The sequence below is a fragment of the Rhineura floridana genome, chromosome 16, assembly GCF_030035675.1.
Source record: "Rhineura floridana isolate rRhiFlo1 chromosome 16, rRhiFlo1.hap2, whole genome shotgun sequence".
NCBI classification, from domain to species: Eukaryota; Metazoa; Chordata; class Lepidosauria; order Squamata; family Rhineuridae; genus Rhineura; species Rhineura floridana.
The window spans coordinates 28,802,886-28,828,183 of record NC_084495.1 but is presented as its reverse complement, the minus strand read 5'-3'; the positions used below and the strand labels follow the sequence as shown (position 1 = coordinate 28,828,183).

The window sequence follows — 25,298 nt, the reverse complement described above, 5'->3', positions numbered from 1 at the left end:
CGCAGCAGCAGATACAGTTGTGTGCACCCAGACTCTGTTCCCCAGGTGGGGCCCCTTTGGGAGACGGACCTTGGTGCTTTGCATCTTGCAGAGCTAAATAAGCATATGTAACCAGTAACGAAAAATCTAACCTGCACTGAGTCATGTTTAGCTTGGGTCTTGCTTGAATCTTGTTTTACCTCGTGGTGGTTTTTTGAGCCATTGGTGGTTGTTAGGAAGATTGCCATTGTGCTAACACTGCAATCTGGCACAGGCCAATTGATTCCAGTGGCGGCTCCAGGTCAGTGACGCAGTGGAATCTGTTTCGAGTTTTAGTCTGAACTTTCAAGGAGCTGTCCAGGGTGTGCATTCAGACTAAAACCTGGAGCAGATTCCACTGCTCTGCTGACCTGGAGACACTAGCTGCCACTGATGGTTTCTAAATAAAAATGGAGAACAGGCCTTCGTGGGTTAAAATGGCCAGTTTTTTTTTCTTTTTGTGACGGTCAGAATGGCTGAATTAAGGGGACTCCAGTGGAACTGGATTGTCTGAAGGGACCTGTGGTCACAGGTTGCCCTAATTGTGGCAGAGAGATGGTCATAGTGTTTATTATTCATTCATTCAGTTTCACAAGATAAGCTCAAGTCAGAGGAGATTCTAGGAGACTCCTGCATAGTCCAGAGAAGGATGTTAACCATGTGAGGAATATTAAGCCCATGCTATTGAGCAAGACTGATACCATATCAACGCTGCAAAATTTAAGTCAAAATAAATTAAAAGTCAAATATTAAGTTAAATAGATCTATTTTAAAACTTTTGCTAGATTTCAATGATGACCCTGATAGATTGGGCAGTAGTTTTTTAAACTAACTTTTTTTGCAAGCAATTACATATATTTTTTTAAAAAAATGTGTTTAATACAAGGACTTCCATGTGGCGGGTGCCATGTTAGAAGAGGCAATTCTTTCTTTCACCAGGCAGAACGCCTCTTCTGAGATGGTGGCTGCTGTGACATGTGCATCATCTGAAGAAGAAAAAAGATGCTTTGTGAGCTGTCTTTAGTCATATGCAAACCTATGTACCCCTAAAAATGCAGTTCTGTGCATGGTTCTATGCAGATGTAGGTCCAACTGTGTTCTGTGGGGCTTACTCCCAGGAACGTGTATACAGGAGTGTAGACTTGGGCTGCAATCCTATACCTGCTAACTCAAGGCTAAGCACCATTAAAGTCAATGTGCAGTGCCAGGTATTTTGGGGAGGGGCAAGACCTGTGCTACAGCCCCCACTCCTGCAGTGAGTGAGTCCACCTCCACACCACCGTTATCATCAGCTGCTGCTTCTCTTTCTAATCACGGTTGACTCTGGCTGGCCCGTCAGGCAAGGACTCGGCAAACAAGCAGCAGTGGCATCTGCTGCTGGTCCTCACCACTGCTGTGAACGAGCAGGTTGCAATGGCGAAGAGGAGGACCAGATCCCTTGCTGGGGTGCAGGTTCTTGGCCAGTGCCCAGCGATGCCGACCTGTGACGCTGGCCATAGCAGTGAAACCGATGTGTGTATATAGAGGCACTCCAAAATTCAAACAGATAATCAGCAGAGACTTTTCCCCAATAGTAATATGCAGTTGTGACAATGGACCAAACTCTTTTTTGGTTTTCCAATATGTTTTGAAATCAAGTCTCCCATAGGCTGTAAAACTTGGACAAGTGCTGACAAATTAGATGTCTGTTCCTTTAAACAAAATACTGCACAAAATACGAGTGCTTGCAGAGTTCCCCAATCAGCTAGCGGAGGCTGTTTGACCATGGAGTAGAAAATGACCTTCCTTTGTAGCTATCTAGTATATATAAACACTACAAGGGTTCGAGTTCTCTCAAATTTTCTTTTTGCTCTTGAGTTGCACTTAACCTGCAAGTTTTCATAACGTGAACAAACTAACTCCTGGATTTGAAGTGCCTGTCTACTCTTTGTTAGTTGCCGTTTATGAGCTTCTCAGACTTCATGAGCCATATACCTTTTTTTGAAGGTTTTTTAAAAAAAACTTTTTGAGAATAAATTTTGAGGAACAAAAAGGTTTACAAAGCCACTGTGTAGCAAAAACCATGTAATACTTGGACATATTTTCTGGCAAAGCTTAGACCTAGTCTACACAAGCAGGAAAATAAGGTGGTAAATTGTTCCTGAGTTGCACTGAATGCTCCCATATATGTGTTTTTTTTAAACCAAACAAACCTCCCTGCAAGTAGAAAACTAGCCTATGGGGTTCTTACCCAGCCCTATTCTTGCTGCGTTAGCTTTCTACATGCAAGGAGATCTGTTAGTATGTTTAACACAAAAGTACATTTAAAAATGGCATCCCATCTGTGGTTTGTAATAATACAAATGCAACAAAATTTTGCCGTGTGGAGGTCTCGTGTTCATTGTTCCAGGAAGCCAGGGCCCCTTAGGGTGGGAGGGTGATGCTCCCATTCCATGATCCATTGCAGCATCAGGTCCTGCAACCCAACCCTACTGCAGATTGTGGAGAGGGAGCTCCCTAGCACCCTCCCCAAATACAGACAGCATGGGCTTCAGTATGCTTGCCTGCCTGCCCCACCTCCCTCGCTGGTCAGTATAAATGCCATGCGTGCATGCCTGCCATCACCCAAGATGGTAACAGGCTTCCCTAAAGGGCTGACACTCCTGCTGCCCTCTTGGTTGATGGCAGGCATGCTCGCTATGCATGCACATCATTCACAAGACATGAGGGTGGTGGGGCGCACGGGTGGGCTTATTACCCGCTCGCCACCTGTAATGGGGGGCATTGGGCTACAGTGCCCATGGGTCTGGGGCAGGCTGCTGCCCAAAGGCCCAGTCAAGCCTGGCGTCAATCCTGTCCATGAGTCTCCCCTTCCCCTTGATTTCTATTTTTGCTTTCAATAATTGGTCGCTGAGCATGTTCAGTTCCCCTCCACTCTTGGACTTTTTCTAAAAAAAAGAAAAAATGTTATTCTGCAGACTTAAGGGTTTTTGTTTGGTTTGGTTTTGAGTCTGCTGCAAACTCACTCTTGTGTGCAGACAGTGCTGTTTTGGCTATATAAGCACCATCCCTCACATTTGAACTTTGGTGACAGAACTGTCCATTTTACCCCTGCAATTTTCTAAATACCTCGTTGGTCTGCATGTGTAGACTAGGCCGAAGCCCAAATAGCTGTAGGCTGAAGAATGTTTGGGGTTGTAACCCTATTAAAGCAGAGGTGGGGAACATCTGTGGCCCTCCAGATGTTGCTTTACTCCAGCTCCCATCAGACGCAGTCAGCATGGCCAATGGTGAGGGTTGATGGGAGCTGCAGTCCAGCAGCATCTGGAGAGCCACAAGTTTATCACCCCATCGCCATATGCTCTTTCTAATGCCATAAACTAAGCCACTTCAAGTTAACCAGTCTTTTGAGGACCTGCAAAACTGCATCATGTTGTACAGAACCCTTTTTTTTAAAAAAAAATTTTAAGTCTTGCACTACAATGAACTTGAAGTGAAATTAAGTTTAAACCTTTGTCATGGTTCAGCTACCTCTTCCTGTAAGATTTAGATTTGTTTTATTTTATTTTTTGGTGTGTTCAGATTTGTCATGTTGGAGATGTATTTCGTAGTCTAGTTTTTGAAAACATCTTGTATGTGTTCTGATGTACTAATGGCATTTTCCATTGAAGCTTTGTGTGACAGGTGGTTTGCTAATTAAACATTGTTTATCTTGACTAACGTGTGTTGGTGGCTTAACTAATATGGGGTGTCGTGTTGCTTTGTAATGGAAGATGACGCATGTTGTTACACTGTCAATTATTTGTTGGCCATGGGTGGTCAGCATTGGCACAGATGCTCTGATTCTGCAGCACAGTTTTGAGATGACACCAAGCTCTTGGAGCATACATCTTCCATTTTGCAAGGTATAAATAAAGTCTGGCACAGCCTTTAGCTCAGGATTGGTTGATCCCACATTTCCAAACGGTACAATCTAGTTTTTAATGTCTGTTCTTACAGGGATGGAGGACAAATGCAACAAAATGCTGGAGAATTGTCAGGAGGATTTAAACAAAACAATTGCAAATTGCTGCAGAAATGTAGAGAACTGAGTTTAAGATTGGCAATTTAAGACTGGAAAAATGAGAGAGAACTGAAATTGACAGATCTCTCTATCTCTAATTTTTGCAGGGCGCCATGTTGATGAAGGCTAAAGTCTTAAAATCTCCCTGAACGTCTGCCCTCTCCAGCCTAAAGGCCTCTGCTGTATGTTAGGTGCAAAACTTGAATATCCGGGTCAGGAGAGTAAATGCTGTTCTAGCGACTCAACAGATAACAATTTTCATAACTCATGAAACCACTGGGAAAAGTGGGTCATAGCACTACACCCGGGTGGCAGGGTTGTGGTGTCCCAGTTACATAACAGGGGTAACTAGAGGTTAGAGAGAGTCCCAGAAAACAAGTTGTTGTTCTTTAGTCTCCGTGTGTGGGGTTTTCCAGAAGTAAGGCAACAAATATCAAGTCGTACCCACAGCTGCCTTCCAACATGGCTTTTTGTGGCTAGTTGGAAACCTTTTGCAAAAAAATAACATCCAAGTTGTGAGGAAAAGTTCAATGCTTCGAGAAAGCTGTTCATATGTGCAGAGACTGCCAAAACAAGATTATCTTGCACTGATTCAACTATAGACCTGTATGACGATGTTACAATGGCAATTTCCCTGCTGCCCAAAATCATGGAACTGTGTTTTAAAATCAAAAGGAATGAAGATGAAGAGTTGGGATTATTTTATGTCTTTGGAATGGGATGGGGAGGGGTTGTAGCTCAAAGGCAGAGCATCTGCTTTGCATACAGAAGGTCCCAGGTTCAATCCCTGGCATCTCCAGGTAGGGCTGGGACAGAATCAGGTCTGAAATCCTGGAGGGCTGCTGAGCTAGCTGGACCAATGGTCAGAGTCAGCATATGGCAACTTCCTATGTTTCGAAGCATAATGGCAATGTGAGAGTCCTTCACATGGTGTTGGACTGCCACCAGCCCCAGCCACCATGCTCAGTGGCACCAGATGTTGGGCAACGAGAACAAGTCCCCCACCCCTAACTAAGGTAAGCTTTGCAAGAGGTCACCTGCAACTAGCAAGTCACTGAACACCATCTTCGTTGACTGTTCTGCCTTACCATATGGTTCTACACACTCAAACATTTATGGTTTGGCTTTTAATGAGTCTTGGGACAGGGAAGGGGAATCTAATTAATTAAAAGATACCTGGGGTATTCCCTTGTAACAAGTCAGGGATTCCAGGTTCTAGCAGAATCACCTAAAACCATATAGGGAAGGGATCTTGGAAAAAATACAATTCTTATCAACATTTTATTTTAGGGATGGAAAGATCTGTCAATTTTGGTTCTCTCAGGTTCTCATTTTTTCTGTCTTAAATTTCGTTCTCCACATGTCTCCATTTTAAAAAAAATCCCCATGAAAATTCTCCAGCACTGTAGTGTGATTTTCTCCTAACGAACTTATTTTTGTTGGCAGTTTTCACTAATACACACATTTTTGCAAGCAATATTTCCTCATCTAATGCATTTTTGTACGTTAGTTTCACTCATATATTGGTTTTTATGCACACTGTCATATACATTTTTGTAAATGCTTGGTGAACTGCAATGGCAAATTTCAAAGGATGGCTGTGTTTCAGTTCTATTGCTTCAGAAAGTGAGAATTTGATAGATTCAGCTAGAAATGCGAACTGAATTGAATTTCTTGGCCATCCATAGTGTACACACCATACATTTAAAGCACATGGCTTCTCCCTACAGAATCCTGGGCATGGTAGTTTACCCTTTACAGAACTACAGTTCTCAGCACCCTTAAAGTACAGTTCCCAGGATTCTGTGAGGCAAGCCATGTGAACCCTGGGAACTGTAGTTTGTTATGGGTGCTAGGGATTACAGCTCTTTGAGGGATAAACTACATCTCCCAGGATTCTCTGGCAGGGAAGCCATGTGCTTTATATGTATGGTGTGAAAGCAGCCTTACGTATGTCACTTTCCGGTGTATTTGTCAAGAACTGAAAAGCCTAATGCCCTGTTCTAATGAAGTTCAACAATGGTATTCGTTTTCATACATAATTCCCTCATCCTGATTCTTCGGCTTTGTTTTCATTGTTCTATTTAATAGAAACTGTTACCACGCAGGATTATATTTAACCTACTTTCATTGATGAGTTCCTTACCCCTTCTAAGTCTATTTCTTGTCCCCTTTGAATATGTACCTCATCACTCAAATTTATTACGTTCAGTTTGCTTCCCCCAGCTGTTTATTTTTTCTAGGTCAAATCTCATCTTCTTGTTCCATGTTACAGATCTTCTAACCATCCAAATCCTCAAGCAGCCTTTCTCAACTTACAATGACTCAATAGTGCATAGATTTAAACTTTTTCTCCTGAACTGAGCAAGATGTAATGAACTCAGGAAACATGAGATATGTGGATGCCTTTTTCACAATGGCTAGGAAAGTTGGGAAGGAATCTTCAAATATTTTAATTTATTTGAAAACAACCCTCTGAAGAGTAACCTTCTTAACTGGACAAACCAGTCAGGTGACTGAGTAACAGCACAATCCTGTGTACATCTACTCAGAAGCACCATTCAGTGCAGTGGGACAAGTATGTGCAGGGTTGCAGCTTAAATGCATGAGTGAGTATTTTACTTTCTTGGGGCGGGAATCCACAATGAAGGAAACCCAAGTTAATTTTCATTAAAATGTTTCGACCGCCCTCTGCTGACAAGCAAAAAGGAAGGAATCCAACTGAAAAACTTTCAAGCATAAATAAATCCCTTTACTTAATGGTGGAAGAGCCTTAATGTGCCTTTTGACTGGCAAGGAGGGAAGATGTAGAGGAAAGAGAGACTTTCTCTTGGTATCTGTTGGATATTAAAAAGCATTTAAAAATGTGTTGCCTCCCTGCTATCACACTACAAAGTCCATGATGACAATTGCATTTAATAGTAAACACAATATGGGAACAAAACAATAAAAAAGTCCAGAAAGGCAAGGATTACAAAAATGTATACACATACCATACATTTAAAAAGATACAGACACGCACAATTACAAAAAAAAACCAAAACAAAGAATAAAACAGGAATGTATTGCTTTTGGTGTCCTGGAGTAGAAGGGGATTAGGAACCATGGCAACATTCCAAACCAACTGACACAAAGGGAAGACATCAGTGTAGGCGTGTGTGCAAGGCAGCCTTTGCCAACTTGCTGCCCAGGATATGCTGGCTGGGGCTGATGGGAGTTTTGGCCAAAACATCTGGAGGTCACCAGGTTGGCAAAGGTTGATATAGAGGTTTAATCCCAAATTGGAATTTTGTGTTCACTACCTTGGACTGGTGACCAAAAGGGTCATCAGGAACAGGAGAAGACCTGCACAACTGTGAGGCTGTTTGTTTTCCTTGGATGGCAACAGAATCAACCTTTCTGCATCATCCAATGCCAGTAACAAGACTCCTTGGGATCTCTTGAGTGGGTACATACAACTAGGATGCTTAGCCAGCCACCAACACCCCAGTATTACCTATGCCATTGACAAAACAACTGGCTTGGACATCTATATACCCCAACCCCAAAGAACCCATTAGACCAGATTTGTTGCATTTGAAGATTTGCAGATAGTTCTGTTCAGGCATCTGGCCATTCCTGGACAGCTGAACCAGGTGCAATTTTAAAAATTGTTATCAAGAAGAGTCCTATCCAACTCAGTCCTTGTTGGTGGGCTGACAAGGGTCTGAGGAATGGGGTGCATCACATTGCCCTTCTCCACAAGTACATGCCCCTTGGAGACAGCATTGCCCGTCAGGTGCCTGTATAGATATCATTCTGGACAGAGATGGATGGTGTCCAGAAAGAGAGAGGACCCAGTAGTGCATCAGACATGCCAGGCACTATGGGGTTCTACATTAGGAAATTAATCAGAAAGGGTTACCATGATTCGTTGCTGATTTTCCATACAGCAAGTGGTGCCTTCCAGACATTGGTGGGACTACAACTTCCATCATCCCTGACCCCTGGCCAAGCTTGCTGAGGCTGATATACGTGAAAGAAGGCATTGAATCCAGCAAGCTCGAAACCCCAAAAGAGGCAGACTCCACAGAATCGTTGTGGGTGGTGATACCATGCCCCAGGAGGGACTTAATACTGGGAACAATCTATCGTCCCCCTGATCAAAATGCTCAGGGAGACCTTGAGATGAGATATGAAATTGAGGAAGCATCCAAACTAGGAAATGTGGTAGTAATGGGTGACTTCAACTACCCGGACATAGACTGGCTGCATATGTGTTCCAGTCATGACAAAGAAGCAAAGTTTCTAGATATTCTAAATGACTATTCCCTAGACCAGTTGGTCATGGAACCGACCAGAGGGACGGCAACCCTGGACTTAATCTTCAGTGGGGACCGGGACCTGGTGCGAGATGTAAGTGTTGTTGAACCGATTGGGAGCAGTGACCACAGTGCTATTAAATTAAACATACATGTAACTGGCCAATTGCCAGGAAAATCCAACATGGTCACATTTGACTTCAAAAGAGGAAACTTCACAAAAATGAGGGGATTGGTAAAAAGAAAGCTGAAAAACAAAGTCGAGAGGGTCACATCACTCGAAAATGCTTGGAAGTTGTTTAAAAACACTATATTAGAAGCTCAACTGGAGTGCATACCGCAGATCAGAAAAGGTACCACCAGGGCCAAGAAGATGCCAGCATGGTTAACGAGCAAAGTCAAGGAAGCTCTTAGAGGCAAAAAGTCTTCCTTCAGAAAATGGAAGTCTTGTCCGAATGAAGAAAATAAAAAAGAACACAAACTCTGGCAAAAGAAATGCAAGAAGACAACAAGGGATGCTAAAAAAGAATTTGAGGAGCACATTGCTAAGAACATAAAAACCAACAACAAAAAATTCTATAAATACATTCAAAGCAGGAGACCATCTAGGGAGACGATTGGACCCTTGGATGATAAGGAAGTCAAAGGTGTACTAAAGAACGATAAGGAGATTGCAGAGAAGCTAAATGAATTCTTTGCATCTGTCTTCACAGTGGAAGATATAGGGCAGATCCCTGAACCTGAACTAACATTTGCAGGAAGGGATTCTGAGGAACTGAGACAAATAGTGGTAACGAGTGAGGAAATTCTAAGCTTAATGGACAATATAAAAACTGACAAATCACCGGGCCCAGATGGCATCCACCCGAGAGTTCTCAAAGAACTCAAATGTGAAATTGCTGATCTGCTAACTAAAATATGTAACTTGTCCCTTGAGTCCTCCTCCGTGCCTGAGGACTGGAAAGTGGCAAATGTAACACCAATCTTCAAAAAGGGATCCAGAGGGGATCCCGGAAATTACAGGCCAGTTAGCTTAACTTCTGTCCCTGGAAAAATGGTAGAAAGTATGATTAAAGCTAGATTAACTAAGCACATAGAAGAACAAGCCTTGCTGAAGCAGAGCCAGCATGGCTTCTGCAAGGGAAAGTCCTGTCTCAGTAACCTATTAGAATTCTTTGAGAGTGTCAACAAGCATATAGATAGAGGTGATCCAGTGGACATAGTGTACTTAGACTTTCAAAAAGCGTTTGACAAGGTACCTCACCAAAGGCTTCTGAGGAAGCTTAGCAGTCATGGAATAAGAGGAGAGGTCCTCTTGTGGATAAGGAATTGGTTAAGAAGCAGAAAGCAGAGAGTAGGAATAAACGGACAGTTCTCCCAATGGAGGGCTGTAGAAAGTGGAGTCCCTCAAGGATCGGTATTGGGACCTGTACTTTTCAACTTGTTCATTAATGACCTAGAATTAGGAGTGAGCAGTGAAGTGGCCAAGTTTGCTGACGACACTAAATTGTTCAGGGTTGTTAAAACAAAAAGGGATTGCGAAGAGCTCCAAAAAGACCTCTCCAAACTGAGTGAATGGGCGGAAAAATGGCAAATGCAATTCAATATAAACAAGTGTAAAATTATGCATATTGGAGCAAAAAATCTGAATTTCACATATACGCTCATGGGGTCTGAACTGGCGGTGACCGACCAGGAGAGAGACCTCGGGGTTGTAGTGGACAGCACGATGAAAATGTCTACCCAGTGTGCGGCAGCTGTGAAAAAGGCAAATTCCATGCTAGCGATAATTAGGAAAGGTATTGAAAATAAAACAGTCGATATCATAATGCCGTTGTATAAATCTATGGTGCGGCCGCATTTGGAATACTGTGTACAGTTCTGGTCGCCTCATCTCAAAAAGGATATTCTAGAGTTGGAAAAGGTTCAGAAGAGGGCAACCAGAATGATCAAGGGGATGGAGCGACTCCCTTACGAGGAAAGGTTGCAGCATTTGGGGCTTTTTAGTTTAGAGAAAAGGCGGGTCAGAGGAGACATGATAGAAGTGTATAAAATTATGCATGGCATTGAGAAAGTGGATAGAGAAAAGTTCTTCTCCCTCTCTCATAATACTAGAACTCGTGGACATTCAAAGAAGCTGAATGTTGGAAGATTCAGGACAGACAAAAGGAAGTACTTCTTTACTCAGCGCATAGTTAAACTATGGAATTTGCTCCCACAAGATGCAGTAATGGCCACCAGCTTGGATGGCTTTAAAAGAAGATTAGACAAATTCATGGAGGACAGGGCTATCAATGGCTACTAGCCGTGATGGCTGTGCTCTGCCACCCTAGTCAGAGGCAGCATGCTTCTGAAAACCAGTTGCCGGAAGCCTCAGGAGGGGAGAGTGTTCTTGCACTCGGGTCCTGCTTGCGGGCTTCCCCCAGGCACCTGGTTGGCCACTGAGAGAACAGGATGCTGGACTAGATAGGCCACTGGCCTGATCCAGCAGGCTCTTCTTATGTTCTTAACTCCTGGAAGGTCCCATATGAGCTATCCCTGCCATACACCAACAAGCCCCTTGGAATGACTCTAAGCCTTGATGAATCAGCACAATCCTGCTCTGTGCACAACCGTCTCCTGCTCAATTGGAAGCATGGGGGAGAGAAATGTCCTCGGCAGCAAGTATGGGTGTTTGTGTGTATGCATGATACCTACCAACGCTGGCACTGACAGTGTGGCTTGCGATTAAGTCAATGGAATTTGCCATTTGAAGAATCGACAACCACCACCCTCATCTAGTCTCGCCTTCAGCCACTAGCAATCCAGGGTTGGGGTTTTTTTTGCAGGAAACAGGAAAGCTACGAATTCCAATGCAAGCTTTTCCACCTGCAGAGCTGCAGGAATGCTGTCTTGGATGTAGGTGAAACTTCTCTTTGAACAGGAAGTGTTCTATAACCTTCAAGGTCCTTCTCAGCAGAGTCTTTGACTTCAACACCGATGCAGTAACATATGGCCAAAAGTTCCTGGAGCATTTATTGTCTTTCAGTGTATTATTAATTCTGATGGTTACCCTCAGGTTAAATGTTTGGCAGAAATCCCTTCATTAGATAACAAGTTAAAAGATCCCTCCCCAGCTAGCCCAATTCCCCAGCTTTTTCAGTCATCCCTTCAAACCCCCAAGAAATGGTCACAGTGAAGACATTATTGTAAGCTATTAATACAGCTATTGGTAGTGTAGTTGAGGTCTTCCAAATGCCTACTGAACAATCTGAGGCATTTCGCTCCATGCTTTGGCCTTTTTCTTGGCCAGAGAAAGCCAAGGAGGCTCAGCAGAGCTGCACAATGACTTCGGCAGGCTTGGCGATGACCTCATTTCCTTGTCCAGTTGCATGGTTTCCTGAGTGGCTGTCCTAAGAGGAGTTGCTGGGGAAATAACAAGGTGGGCAATCAGCAGAAAAGCAACATAACAGAATAATCAACTCTCGTTTCTTCCCACTGCTTTTAAAGAGACATCAGTCCCTAGATCCAATTTTAAAAGGCATTTTAAAATAGCAACCAGAACCCTGACAAAGTAAGCCAGAACCAGGATCTGTATGAGATCACCAAATTTATGGAAATTCTCTATACTGGAACTAGGGATGTCAGAGAATTCTGACGAGAACAGAAACGGAAGCGGAAATTGCCGATGTTCGTTTATTCATCCCATGTCCAGAACGGAAATCAATCCAGCGAATATGATCAGTATTTGCTTTGTTGCTACTTTCGGTCCAGAAACATCATGTACTTGATTATGTTCCCCTCCCGTCATTTGCACTGTTTCCTTTGCAATGAAGTGAATGAGGTGGAATAAAGTAATGACAACATATCTTACGTAATTTGTGTAACTGATTAGTTGCATAATTTTGCCACAGAGGAAAGTGAATAAGGTAGTTTTGGGCAGAAGGTGAATGGCAACAGAACAGAAAGAGTGCTGCGAGTATACAGGGTGGAATGGAAAGTGCTCTTTTCCGTTTCTAATACCTTTTGTAGCTGATGGAGCCATCTTCAGTTGGAGCTTACTCTCCAGCACACATGCTTGGGAAGCACTGCTCTTCTTCAAGAAATTCTCACCGGGACATTTCATTTGCTGCACAGGCAAAAAGATTACAACTGATGCAGTGCAGAACAGATGCACCTTTAAAAAACAACACACCGGCAATTTCCTTTTCTTTCATGATGGGCCAGTTTGGACATAATGCGCAATATTGATGCTCAAAGTAGATCCATTGAAATCAGTCGGTTTAAGTCACTTAAGTCCAGTGATTTCAATGAATCGACTCCAAGTATGACTAACGTTGGCTATCACCCAATTTTTTCCAGTTTAATAAGCCACGTTTTAAGAAGCTGGGAATGAGCGGCAGGCCCACTCGCTCCCCTTTTGTTGCAATTATGTCTTAATGACGTCCAAAACAGGGAATCTGGTTTAAAGTCAACTTATTAACCTTAAACCACAGTTTAATCCTTAAGTGTCTGGTTAATAAACCAACATTAATCCAAAGTTATTCTTATTATATTGCAACTTGTATGCTGCTTTGCAAATCATCACCACCGCACCATCATTAAATGCACATGTAAAGTGGAGATTTTAAAAATCAAAAACTAACAGAGCAGCATCAAAAACAAACATAAAAGTCATTAATGGTCAGTCTAACACCATCAAATCATAATACAGGTCTTATTCCCACTTTTGTCCCTTGAGACAAAAGGCATCTGAACCAGGCAAATGATAGTTTGTGAAAACCATCATCTGTTTGTAACGCAGGATTGCAAACCTAGTTCAAACCTTGGTTTGTGAGAAAACTATGGTTTGCTGCTAAAATGGAAGTGAGGGAATTAATCTGAGCATGCAAAAGGGAGAAGGGAATGTGTGAGCACAAGGCTCATTCATGTAGACCAAACCATAGTTTAGGGTATCATCTGAAGCACTCCAGCATACCAACTGCAACCATTCTTTTATGTCAAGACGGGGGTAAAATGATATTTCTGATTGGACGACTGTTGGTCAGAGTGTGTGTTGGTTAATTCCACAGAACTCTTGCTGGAGAAGAGCCTGAAGTTATAAATATAATCAAGAAAGGCTCGATTATGTAAGTCAAGTAAACTGCATGAATCATTCCTTACAGCAGGGACGGAGAACCTGTGGCCCTCCAGATATTGCGAGTTTACAACTCTCATCGTCTCTGACCATTGGCCCAATGGCTGGGGCTCATGAGAGCCAGAATCCAACAACATCCAGAGCAATGTTCTTCACCCTGGGTCCCCAGAGGGTGGCAGACTTCAACTACCATCAACCTCAGCCAGCTTAGCCAATGGCTAAGGATGAGAAGAGTTGTAGTCCAACAAAATGTGGGGACCCAAGGTTGAAGGACAGTGATCTAGAGGACCACAGGTTCCCCATACCTGTCTTACAAAAATATTACATTCCTGCTTTTCGGTCAGAAAAAGCGCTCTGTGACATTCCAGTGCCTAAATATTTTCACCAATGCAAACTGAAACACTTACAGGCTGTGTCTGATTGCCCGATGCCAACACAACAATAACACAGCATATAGTAACTTATAACCAAGGGATCCAGAATCCTGCACTAACTACCTTACACACCAGTGCAGAAACCAAGGTTTGCTTCCTTCTCTGCAACTGTCACAAAATGGAAGCCTATTTTTGAAGAATTAGGGTCTCTCTTGTTTTAAAAAATCCTGATATCCAAAACTATTTGGAGAGGGTCCGTGGCTCGGTGGCAGAGCACATACTTTGCATGCAGGAAATCCCAAGTCCAGTCCTTGGCATCCCCAGCTAAAAAGGATCTCAGGTTGCAGATGATGGGAACAGTGCTGGTGCAAGGCTTTAGGGCAGCCTTTCTCAACCAGTGTGCCTCCAGATGTTGTTGGACCACAACTCCCATCAGCCTCAGCCAGCATTGCTAATGGTCAGGAAAGATGGGAATTGTAGTCCAGCAACATCTGGAGGCACACTGGTTGAGAAAGACTGCTTTAGGGAGACCTTGGGAAAGGTGCTTCAGTGGAATCCTCCCCCTCTCTGTGGGCCCCCCTCTTCTTCTCTGAGGCAACGCTGCCCACTTCCTTGCTCCGTAAATCACCTAGACTAGGTGAGGGGAACTTTTGGCCCTCCAGATGTTGCTGAACTACAACTCCCAATGACCCCAGCTTTCATGGCCGACGGCGAGGAATGATAGGAGCTGTAGTTCAGCAACATCTGGAAGGCCAAAGGTTCCCCACACCGGACCTAGACAGAGATCCCAAGGCTGGTAGATGATGCATCAGGATTTCTTCACTCTTGCCGTTGGTTGCAAGCTCGGAGACAGCAGGTGAACAACAAAGAGGACGAGGAGCCAGAGCAGGAGTCTGCAATGCAGAGTGGCAGTGAGGCCCTTGCAGGGGCATGGGCCTCGGCAGGAGCCCAATGATGCCTACCCTTGATGCTACACCTGGATGGGAAACGATCTGTCCAACACTGGAAGAGCCACTACCGGTCAGAGCAGGCAACACAAGGCTAGATGAACAAACAATCTGACTCTGCATGATGTGGCTTCCCACATACCTATTCCGTCCAATGATCTGAGCAAGGATCAAGGTGCATCTACCTTTTCCTGCTGAGAAATCTCAACGTGCTTTGCCACTCCTTGTTCTCCGTCGGCTAAGTTTTTCTCCTGTTCTTTCTGCCCTTTGGCAAGAGGGTGACCTCGGAAACTTTTCTGTTTTAGTTTTGCCATCGAAATCCACGCTGGTTCAGAGGACGGGCTTTCCCAGTGTGCAACCATGACTTGCTCTAGGAGAAAGAGATTGAAGAAAAGCTGATCAAAGTTTCATACGGGTTTTCCTCTCAGAACAGACGACGCATGTTGAGCTCTAAACTAGCAACTTTTTTCAGCCAGAGGGCCGCATAACCCTGGTGGAAAGCTGTCAGGGGCCGCATTCCAGTAGTGAGTACCAGCAGACCCAGAAGTGACCGGTGGGGCTGGACCTACACACAATCACACATACTTAATCTACACAGGCACAATCATGCACTCACTCACACACACACACACCAAACTACTGCCCATGCAAATAGAGGCATACAACTAGTTCTTAGTAACTCCACCTTTCACTTTTTCAAAGTTTGTTAAAAAAAAAAAAAGTTCTCCATATCCCTCTATCTGTCTTGACTGTTCAAAAGGCAAAAAGTAATCCAGGCAAAAGAATGCAATTAAAGTTAATGCACTGCTGAACAGCAGACCCTGCATGATAGTTGTTCAAAGCCTCAAACATCAACATGCAAGTGCATCCCAAAAATTGCACAAGTACCTGAAGGCCTGCCCATCTGTTGCTTGGGTGCCACTTCTTCAGGTTTGCTGGCCTTGACAGGATGGTTCTCTTCTTGGACGCTGGGCTTTGGAACCAAAGCTTTAGGGCTACCCGTAAGGTTTTGGAGCGGCTTCCCAGAACCTGGTGGTGTCGACTCCTGTTTGACAGAGGCAGAACACGTTCCAGGAGCTGGCAGTGGCACCTGCTTTGGGGGCTCAGGATGCTGCTGCTCAGTTTGGTAGTTTAGCAAAGAGGATGTTCTCCTCAGCTTCACCCCAAATGGGTTCTCACGGTCTGACATCTCCTCATTTGGCCACTCAAAAGCAGAACTCAGGACAGTCCCAATGGCCCTATTGCACTTTTCAAGTCTCTCTGGGCTGCTCAGTATACACCCCTGTGTGGCTGCCTCCAACTGAGGCATTCCTTCAAACAACTCTGGTCTTATTGGCGAAGATGGGGTGCTTCTGGGGCAGGAACCGTCCACGGAACCTGAACCCCCCGAGAGAGACCTCTGCCAGGCTGGTGCGATGGTGAACCTCACCGGCTTAGCAGAAACAGATTTTGGCTGGGTTTTGGCAATCTCATCTGGACTTTTACTTTCTTCCTTCGTTTTTGCGCTTTCTGGCTGATCGCCAGCTTTGTCGTCAGTAGAGCTGCTTTTAGGAACTATTTCTGTGGTGGCCAGGCCTCCTGGAGAAGGGTTGCCCAGCTTTCTAAAGGCGACAGCCTCTGGCCCACCTGGAGAACTGCTCAAAACAGAGCACCGAAGTTCTGTTGGAAGAAACAGTTTCTCACCTGCTGCACTCTGAAGAAGAAGCCTGTCCACATGGGTGTTCAAGACGGCTGATCCTCCCTGCGGGGAGGCTGTTGGCTTGTCATGGCCTTGGCACAGCGGAATTTCCCTATCTGCAGCCCATCCTCCTGCGTCTTCTTTGACCATCTGGTTGTTTTTGAGGGCAAAGGCCACAGCCGTCTCTGTTTCCGAGGGAGTCTCCATAGCAGATGAAGAAGACTGTGGGATGCACAACACAGGATCCCCCTCCGGGGTGACAGAGCTGTCCCGGCCATCAGGTTTGTCCTCCACTCCACCAATCTGTATTGCATCACTGCCAACCCTAGAGTCTTTCGCTTTTTGATCTACAGGTTGTAAGCAGGTCACATGGTTAGATTCTGCTGCCACATCATGGTCCTTGTCCACACCATTCCCATGCAAGTCAGAAAGTAACATATCGCAACGTCCAACAGCTTCTGTTTCAGGCTGTAAAGTTTCAAAACTCTCGCTGATCTTTTTCGCTGAGCTCTTCGGGTTCAGCCTGGGATCATCACTTGGGTACCAAGTTCTATTTACCCCTTCCTGCTCCATCTCTTCTTCTTCTTCACATTTTGCTAGGGAAGACTGTACATTTGTACAGGACAGTATTACACTGGCCTGGAGATCCGTTTCCATACAATTCTGGTTCTCTGATTCCAAGATACAATTCTCATCCACAGCAGAGCCAGCGTTCCAAGAATAACGCAAAATATCTGAGGCCCTTGACATGGGTAGAGCATCATTCGTGTGACTCCCATTTAAGTTACTTGCATTCTGTATTGATAGACCTAAGCAAGAAAAGGCGGGGGAAGAGAGAAGAAGATGGTTAATAAGATCAGAAATTGCCTTTGAGTTGGACCATTAGGCCATCTAGCTCAGCAGCTCTCCAGGGCTTCAGACAGGATTCTTTTCCAACCCTACCTGGAGATGCCGAGGACTGAACTGGGGCCTTTTGCATTGCAAGCCATGTACTCTTCCATAGGTTTCGAGTCTTCAAAACCCATACAAAGCTTAACTCTCTTCCACACATGCTGATCCATGCATGTGCACATCCATGCACACATCACTTTCCTTACCTTCTGAATTCTCCTCTTGGCTGTCAGCTTTTTCAAGTAATTTTATGTGGCTTGTTTTTCCTTCAGCATGTCCAAGAATGCATTGCTCTTTTTCCACCTAGTGCAAAAGAGAAAGACCGTTTGGACAATTTGCAGAGGACACAGACTTTGTTTTGGCTGTTGTTAACTGAGCATAAACAACAAGGGCTTTCAACCAACAAAAAAGGGTTTTGGGGGTTGAACAACTCCCTGCCTTTTTAACGGACCAGTCAATTCCATTTAAAATACACTTGGATACAAACAGAAGCCGCAATATAGGTAACCTTTTTTGTGATACTGGAAGGTGTCATCAGGAACATGAAAGGGGGAAATAAAGAGCATGTTCCCCTTGTTGTTTTGTATCGAGACTTCATTCTTGGAAAGCTTCTGGGCAAGATCAAAAGTTAACCATGTAGATGGAACAATCAGGAAAGGAAGCTCATATGTTTGTGTGTATGCAGTAGCAGCTGGTGGCTCCATGTCAGTGGAATTTGCTCCAGGTTTTAGTCCAAACTTCGCACCTTGGACAGCTCCTTGAAAGTTCTGACTAAAACCTGGAGCGGATTCCACTGCCCCACTGACATGGAAACACCAGCCACCACTGTGTGTATTATTCTTTAATTTTCCACCACCACTACTGTTATCACTCTCTTCAAAGCAGCTTACAAGAGAATAATAAAATATGACAAAGTAGAACAGAGACAGCAATATGAACAGTTACTCTTCCTAATGCCCAGCAGAATAATAATTTTAAAAAGGCCTAAAATCAGTAAGGAACTGACTCTGCAGGGTTTTTGAAGAAGAGGATGCTGAAAAGGGAAGGTGCCACAGTTGATGAGTTCCCAGGCATTGGTCTTAGGCCTGGTCTACACCTCAAATGGAACAAGCTGTAGAATCCTGCCGTGGTAGAACAGACTGCACCACTTCAGACTGCAGGTGACAGGTGTCATGTTTTAATCTTATCCCATTTTTTTAAAAGAAGCATCCACCACCCTGCAAGGAGAAATCTAGCCCATCCCACTCTTTGTCATGCTGGTTTTCTACTTGCAGTGAGTGCTTGATTGTGGCCACTGCATTTTTACCTAACTTAAAAGTCACATTATGAAATGTTCCCTTTTGTATTTTTTTATGTTATGTTGAATGAAACGCCTATAATCATATAAATTATTCAAATAAAACTGAATTGAATTAAGAACCACCCAAAGTTTCACCGCAATAGGAAATTGATTCATGTTCAGTTCACCCACAAATTATAGGAACTACTTTCAGGTGTGATTCAGAGATTTTTGAATTAATTCAGTGAATTAGTTAATCCAAATTAGTTCATTCCAAGCACTGAGATTCACAAGGGAGACACTCTTCCAAAAGAACCAACATCCTCCAGAAGGCACTTACCCCAAAAAATTGTTTTGTGTGGGTAAAGCCTTTCTGCTTCCGCGGATTCATTGCAATCCTGTGCCTGGCTGCAGAGGTGTCAAGGCAGCCCAGCGGAGTAGGCGGGCTGTTGAAATCGATAGGAAGCAAGTGGCAGAATGACAACACAGGGCTCCCAAGGGGCATGAACGATAGAGGGCTACGAGGCCTGGAGGAGGATTCTGAGGGGACCTGCAAAATGCAGACAGACAAATTTAATACGTTACAGACTTCCCCTATATGTGATCATGGTGCTCAAAAATCAACCAATTTGATAGGTAGGTTTGTAAGCTAAAATATTCAGTTGCAAACACGTAACAAACATTGTAAGGGGATGAGATGCCATTTTTAGGCCTCGTGGTAAATTACCCACTGAAGTAGATTATTACCCAATAAAGCCAATGCAGCGTAGCCAGTGTAGTATAGAGTGTTGGACTGCGACACTATGGAAGACCAGGGTTCAAATCCCCACTTAGCCACATAGCACACTGGCTGACCTTAGACCAGTTATTGACCGGTAGGCACCACACAGTAAGCCAAACGGTGGCTTACTGAGACCGTGCAAATGTGCAGACTCCTGGAGGTGCTTGCAGCTGCTTTGCTGCTCTCTGGTGAATGAATGAATCATTTATTACAGTCACAGACCAGAAGAGCTCTCTGGTTCATTTTAGTGCCGCAATGAGCCAAGCCAAGGTTTGGCTCAGCATGTAGTCCAAATCAGGACTCATCTTTAAGTTCTGTCCTCACTAACAATGAGCTGTAGCCAAGATTTGTTAGCCAATCTCTTTTAGCCTAACCAACTTCACAGGGTTGTTGTGAGGATAAACAAGGGGACGTGGGTGGAGAACGATATATGCCACCTTATGCGCTTTGGAAGAAAGGTGGGATACACATGTGTTTTAATAAATTAAATAAAGCCACTCTTCTATCAATTTGGTTTGAGAATATGTTTATCTTGCCCTTCCATTTTAAAAAAAACAAAAACTATCAGGGAGCGAACAGACAACAGAACCCAACCTCATTATTACATCTTGCAAGCAACAGAAAGGGTCTGGCAAAAAGCAAAGGAGAAAACATGGGAGGGGAGCTTTATAGAACCATGAAAAGGTTGCCTATTCGTTTCCTGGGCTCCACCTTTAAAGCAAACCAACTGCAAAAGAGAGAAAGCACTAAATGGTGGCCAAGAGAGAGACTCTGACTGACTGACTGGCTCCAAGTGCTTGAAGTGCCATGATATCAAGGTTCAACTATGGATGATGGGGGAGAAATTCGATTTTGTTTTCATTTTGATGAGGAACTACCTAATTCACACTTCTCCAGCCAATATGTGAACTGAAACGCACCTATCCTTTGAAATTTACACTTCTCCAAATGTTGCGATGCAGTTCTGCAACCAAACAATGTGTGCAAAAAATGCACACGAGGGGGAAATTTACATTAAAATGTAAGTATTCCCAGCCTAGGACCAGGTAAGCTCAGGTGCCTATTCTTAAAAATTAGCCACAGAGATCCTGCTCTCTGCCTTATCCTGGCTGCATTCTAGGTGGCTCTGCGCAAGATACAGTTGTTGTTATTAGCTAAATTTATATCTCACCTTTCCTCCCGGTGTGGTGCAATGGTTAGAGTGTTGGACTATGACATGGCAGACAAGGGTTTGAAGCTCCACTCAGCCATGAAACTCACTGGGTGTCCTTGGGCCTATCACTGTCTCTCAGCCTAACCTACCTCACAGGGTTGTTGTGAGGACAAGAAAGGGAGGGGGAAACCATGTATACCACCTTGAATGCCTTGGAAGAAAAGGTGAGATATAAATGTAAGAAAGAAAGAAATAATAAACGAAGGAGTCATAAATCAACCATTTAAAACATCTGCTTCATAATGCTACTTTTAAAAAAAGCAAGCGCAAACATAACAATCACCCAGCATAAGCTGTATACATAAAAACAATCCATCAATTAAACCAAAGCACTATTTATTCCTACAGCTCAGTTTACGATTAGCCCTTGAAAACTACAGTGAAAAGACAGGTCCTTAAGGCCCATTTGAAGCTAGGGAGGAAGAGGGCCTGCCTGATCTCAGTTGGGACTGAATTCCACAACTGCAGGAAAAGTACAAAAGCCCACAGCTTTGTAGGTCCCTTTCAGTAGCAGGAAAAGCGGCTATTTACCTGGTCATCTTCACTGTCTGTGCCACCTAAACTCAAAGAGCTATGGCGCTGGACAAGGTTGGAGGACTGCAGGATAAAACAAGGGGAAATGATAAGTCAGGGAAATTTGAGATGGCATTTTTCAGGAGGGCACCTAGAAAGTATAGTTATGAGAAACTACAAAAGGGGGGGGAACACAGGGGCTGGGTAGGGGAGAGTCCCTCTCTCACACGCACAGTCACAAGCATGACGGTATTGCTGACAATTGCGCCTGCGCTGCCAAAGTGGCCGACATGACAAGACGCAGTTTGTGTCAGGAAAGGGCCTGTGCTGGGTAAGTATGAAGTCACCGTCTTCCGCTGAAAAGGCTTGCTTTGTTTCTCAGTCCTGGCATACGCTGTCAATATGACCTTCCACTATACATTTAAAATCCCTATGATACCACTTTAAACAGGCATGGCTTCCCCCAAAGAATCTGGGAAGTGTAGTTTGTGCAGGGTAATAAGAGTTGTTCAGAGATTCCTCTTCCCCTCCCAAAAACACAATTCCCAGAGTTCCCTTGGAAGAGGGGCTGATTGTTAAACCACTCTGTTAATTGTAGCACTGGGAAGGGAATGGAAATGGAAATGGATTGCCTTCAAGTCGATCCCGACTTATGGCTACCCTATGAATAGGGATTTCATGGTAAGCGGTATTCAGAGGGGGTTTACCATTGCCTCCCTCTGAGGCTAGTCCTCCCCAGCTGGCTAGGGCCTGCTCAGCTTGCCACAGCTGCACAAGCCAGCCCCTTCCTTGTCCGCAACTGCCAGCTTGGCGGCAAGTGGGCTCCTTGGGACTATGCCACTTGCCCATGGCTGCACAGGTGGCAGGGCATGTAACCCCTGAGCCACTCGCTGTGGAGTGATCTTTAGCTGGCCCTTGACACCCAGGAGACACAAGCAGGGGTTTGAACTCACAGACTCTGGACTCTGAGCCAGGCTCTCCTCCCCACTGTGCTATAGAGGTCTCCAAACAACTCTCAGCACCCTTCACAAACTACAATTCCCAGAATTCTTTTTTTGGGGGGGGGAAGCCATGGCTGTTTGAAGTGGAATAAATGTATGTTGTGGCCCTAAGGTGTTAAGCACAGAAGGTTTTGATTTTCCCTTGGGATCCCTTCCAAGCTTGCAGGGTGACCTTGGCCCAGTCACAGTCTCTTAGCCTAACCTACCTCACAGGGTTGTTGTGAAAATAAAACGGGGAGGGGACGGAGAACAACGTACGCCACCTTGAGCTCACTGGAGGAAAGGCGGGATATAAATATCATAATAAAATTTTAAAACTGTGTGAAGGTAAGAGCAGGCCTGTGTCCTGCGGTGTCCCTCCCCTTTGTAGAGGGCAGTCTGCTCTAGGCATGTAGGAACCTTGCTCCCTTGAACCAGCAACCCTGCACAGCGGAGCCTACGTGTGTAGTCAGCTGCCATCGACAGATGTGCCCCCCACCCCAATATGCATGGGCAGCAGGAATGGGGTCAGCAACACAGCCCCCCCGCCTCCACCCCAGATAGTGTGAGAAATAATGCCAAATAGCACTATTAGCAATTATCCCTCTTGTAAAGAAAAAACAAAGAGCACAGTACACATACCTTATTTGTGGAACAGGTGAGAACATCGTGGAGGGTGGAGATTTCTGGAGGGCTTCTGGGCAAGCCGTCATCTTCCGAAATGGCACCCGCGTCTTCCGTTTTTTTGTTGGAGATAACAAGCGGCGGTGATCCAAGCCTGAGATTCTGCTGTACCTGAAGCTGTTGGGATGGAGGGAAGGAAAGGGAATTAAAATACATGGAGGTTGTTCTTAAAAAATCAGTTTTAACTCTCATTATTATTATTATTATATTTGCAAAAAAATTGTCTCAAAGCAACTTACAATTTTAAAAAAACCTACAATACCAATTTAAAATACAAGAGATTATATTTTTGCTTTGTTTCACTTGACTGCTCGCTATTGAATGATGACTTGTTTATTTATTTAGCAAGATTTGTGTATCACTTAAGTGTAAACAAAACCTCAGCAAGAGTGATTTACAAGAATATAAAATATACATTAAGATTGCCCGTAAAATCAACATTAAAAGCAAGTTTATAAAACGCAAAATGAATTATTATCATTATTAATTACATTTATTTGTCACTTACTACAAAAAAACCTCTCAAAGCATCTTACAATTTTAAAAAAGCATACAATACCAAATTTAAAATACATCAGAAGATAAAAGAACATTATTAACTAAAAGTGCTCATCCTGCCATTTACAAAAAAAGGACACATCCCACCCCACCCAACAAAGAGCAACATGCCTAGTGCCTAAAGGTTGATAGTGATGGCACTAGGCGCTTCTCTATGCTGCAGAGAGTATTCCATAGGGAGCCACCACTGAGAAGGCCTGAGCTCATGTTGCCACCCTCCGCACCTTCCTCAGAGGGTGCACATGAACTCTAGGAGAAGCAGCCTAACATATGCATTTTTGTAAACATTGTTTGATTGAAGTACTACATCCCCAAATTCAGACAAGTCATAATTTTGATGGAGGCTGTTCTTTCGTTCTCATACTGTTTCAGAAAGTGCAAATTTGATATATGTGGCTTCAAATGTGAACTGAACTGAATTTCTTCCCCACCTCTAGTAACAGGTAAAAGGATTAACTTGAGACCCTGGGAAGCTGCTGCCCATCAGAACAGGTAGCACTAGGCTAGGTGGATCAATACTCTGTCTCAGTATAAGGTGATATCCTACATTTTTCAGGAGCATAGACAAAGGGTATTTCCAGACTGTCACTGTTTTCGGGTGGGATTCAATCACATACCAGCAAATTCAGGTTGCACAGTTAAAGCTGATTTGGAATACTTGCACAACAAACCTGCTTGCCCTCCAAATCAGATATTTTGTGATAAGGAAAGTGATGGGAAAATGTGGGACAACATTTGCTTGATACATCATCATCTACCCTCCCCACAAACAAATCATACCCACTCAGCAAACAAGTCATCTGGAAGCAATCAAACTTCAAAACAATCAAACCTCAAAATGTGATGCTGATTACAAAATTCAGCATCCAAGTACCTCAGCTTTTATTGAAAAGGGGGGGGGAGAAGTTCCTCGCTCTTATGGTTATAATTATATACTTCAAAATGTGCATGCATTGCTTTTGATAACAACATACACATTTCAGGGAACATGAAGGACGAAAAACATGTTGCAAGGTTTGATTTACGGACAACAATTGACCTTCAACTCATCCAAGAACTTTTGGCAGGCAACCTACTGTGTGATCTCTTTAAAGCTTCTAGATTACAGTCTCAGTTGGCCTGCACTCTGTGAAATCAGTGGCATTTACATCAGTTCAATGAAACATGCACATTCAGAGAACAACCACAGAAAATGATGGGCAGGGCAGAAATGAGCCAACCGTTGCTGTACAATATCTGCATTCAGACAAATGTCTGCGATGCACATCCTCACATGGGAGCCAGCACAATTTGCATACATCCAGGGCTACTCAAAGAACACTGTCGGCCTTGGAAAAGGAAGAAGACTTCACTGTGCGAAAGGCCTTTCATTCTTCCTCTCACTGGGAGCCAAACTGGACAGATCTGCGCCTTTGAACCTGAATCTGCCCCAATCATGTAGAAAATGTAATTGGGGTCTCATATTAACAGCAAAAAGGGTGCGCTGGAAGAGGGGGTTGTGAAGCCTCTCTCCAAGAGACCACAGGTGCACAGGCCACAGTGCAGAATCTTTCAGAAAAGCAGGAAACTCTGCTGCTGCTTTCACCTGGATACGACTGAGCACAGATTTTGAAGGATGGAGGGAACACCTTTCCTCTCACCCAACCTCTTGTCTTGAGTTAGGAGGGCCTGTCCCCAAAGCAACACACTCTGGTCCAGGAAACCAAGAAGCCCTCAGAAGAGGCGGAGATCCCCTTACCTGCAAAGCTTTCACCTTTCCAGGGAGGTTTTCCTGCGAGGACATTTTCCCAACTATGTCCGGCGATGATGAGTCAAAAACGAAGACGCTGTCATGTGATAAGGCTTTGTTCCCCATGCTCCCTTTGGAACTGCAACAGGGCGGGGGGAAATCCATTCAGACTTTTAAGAAAAGCAGTATTTGAA

At 44.1% G+C, this 25,298-nt stretch overlaps 1 protein-coding gene across 4 annotated transcripts in view; it reads right to left on the bottom strand.

The window, feature by feature from the left end:
- Nucleotides 1–10,578: 10,578 nt before the first annotated feature.
- The window catches only part of KIAA1210 (KIAA1210 ortholog), a 35,145-nt gene continuing 20,425 nt past the window's right edge, over nucleotides 10,579–25,298 (bottom strand). For 3 of the 4 annotated variants that reach the window (XM_061598858.1, XM_061598856.1, XM_061598854.1), the window contains exons 4-12: nucleotides 25,114–25,243; nucleotides 22,776–22,934; nucleotides 21,172–21,237; nucleotides 18,987–19,196; nucleotides 17,574–17,670; nucleotides 15,687–17,285; nucleotides 14,984–15,168; nucleotides 12,364–12,469; nucleotides 10,579–11,766 (exon numbers count right to left, since the gene is read on the bottom strand). In XM_061598858.1, the coding sequence (XP_061454842.1) occupies nucleotides 11,600–11,766; nucleotides 12,364–12,469; nucleotides 14,984–15,168; nucleotides 15,687–17,285; nucleotides 17,574–17,670; nucleotides 18,987–19,196; nucleotides 21,172–21,237; nucleotides 22,776–22,934; nucleotides 25,114–25,243 (2,719 nt within the window). In that variant the 3' untranslated portion in view covers nucleotides 10,579–11,599. The remainder of the gene's footprint in view (nucleotides 11,767–12,363; nucleotides 12,470–14,983; nucleotides 15,169–15,686; nucleotides 17,286–17,573; nucleotides 17,671–18,986; nucleotides 19,197–21,171; nucleotides 21,238–22,775; nucleotides 22,935–25,113; nucleotides 25,244–25,298) is intronic. The other variant, XM_061598857.1, reaches the window with a different exon arrangement.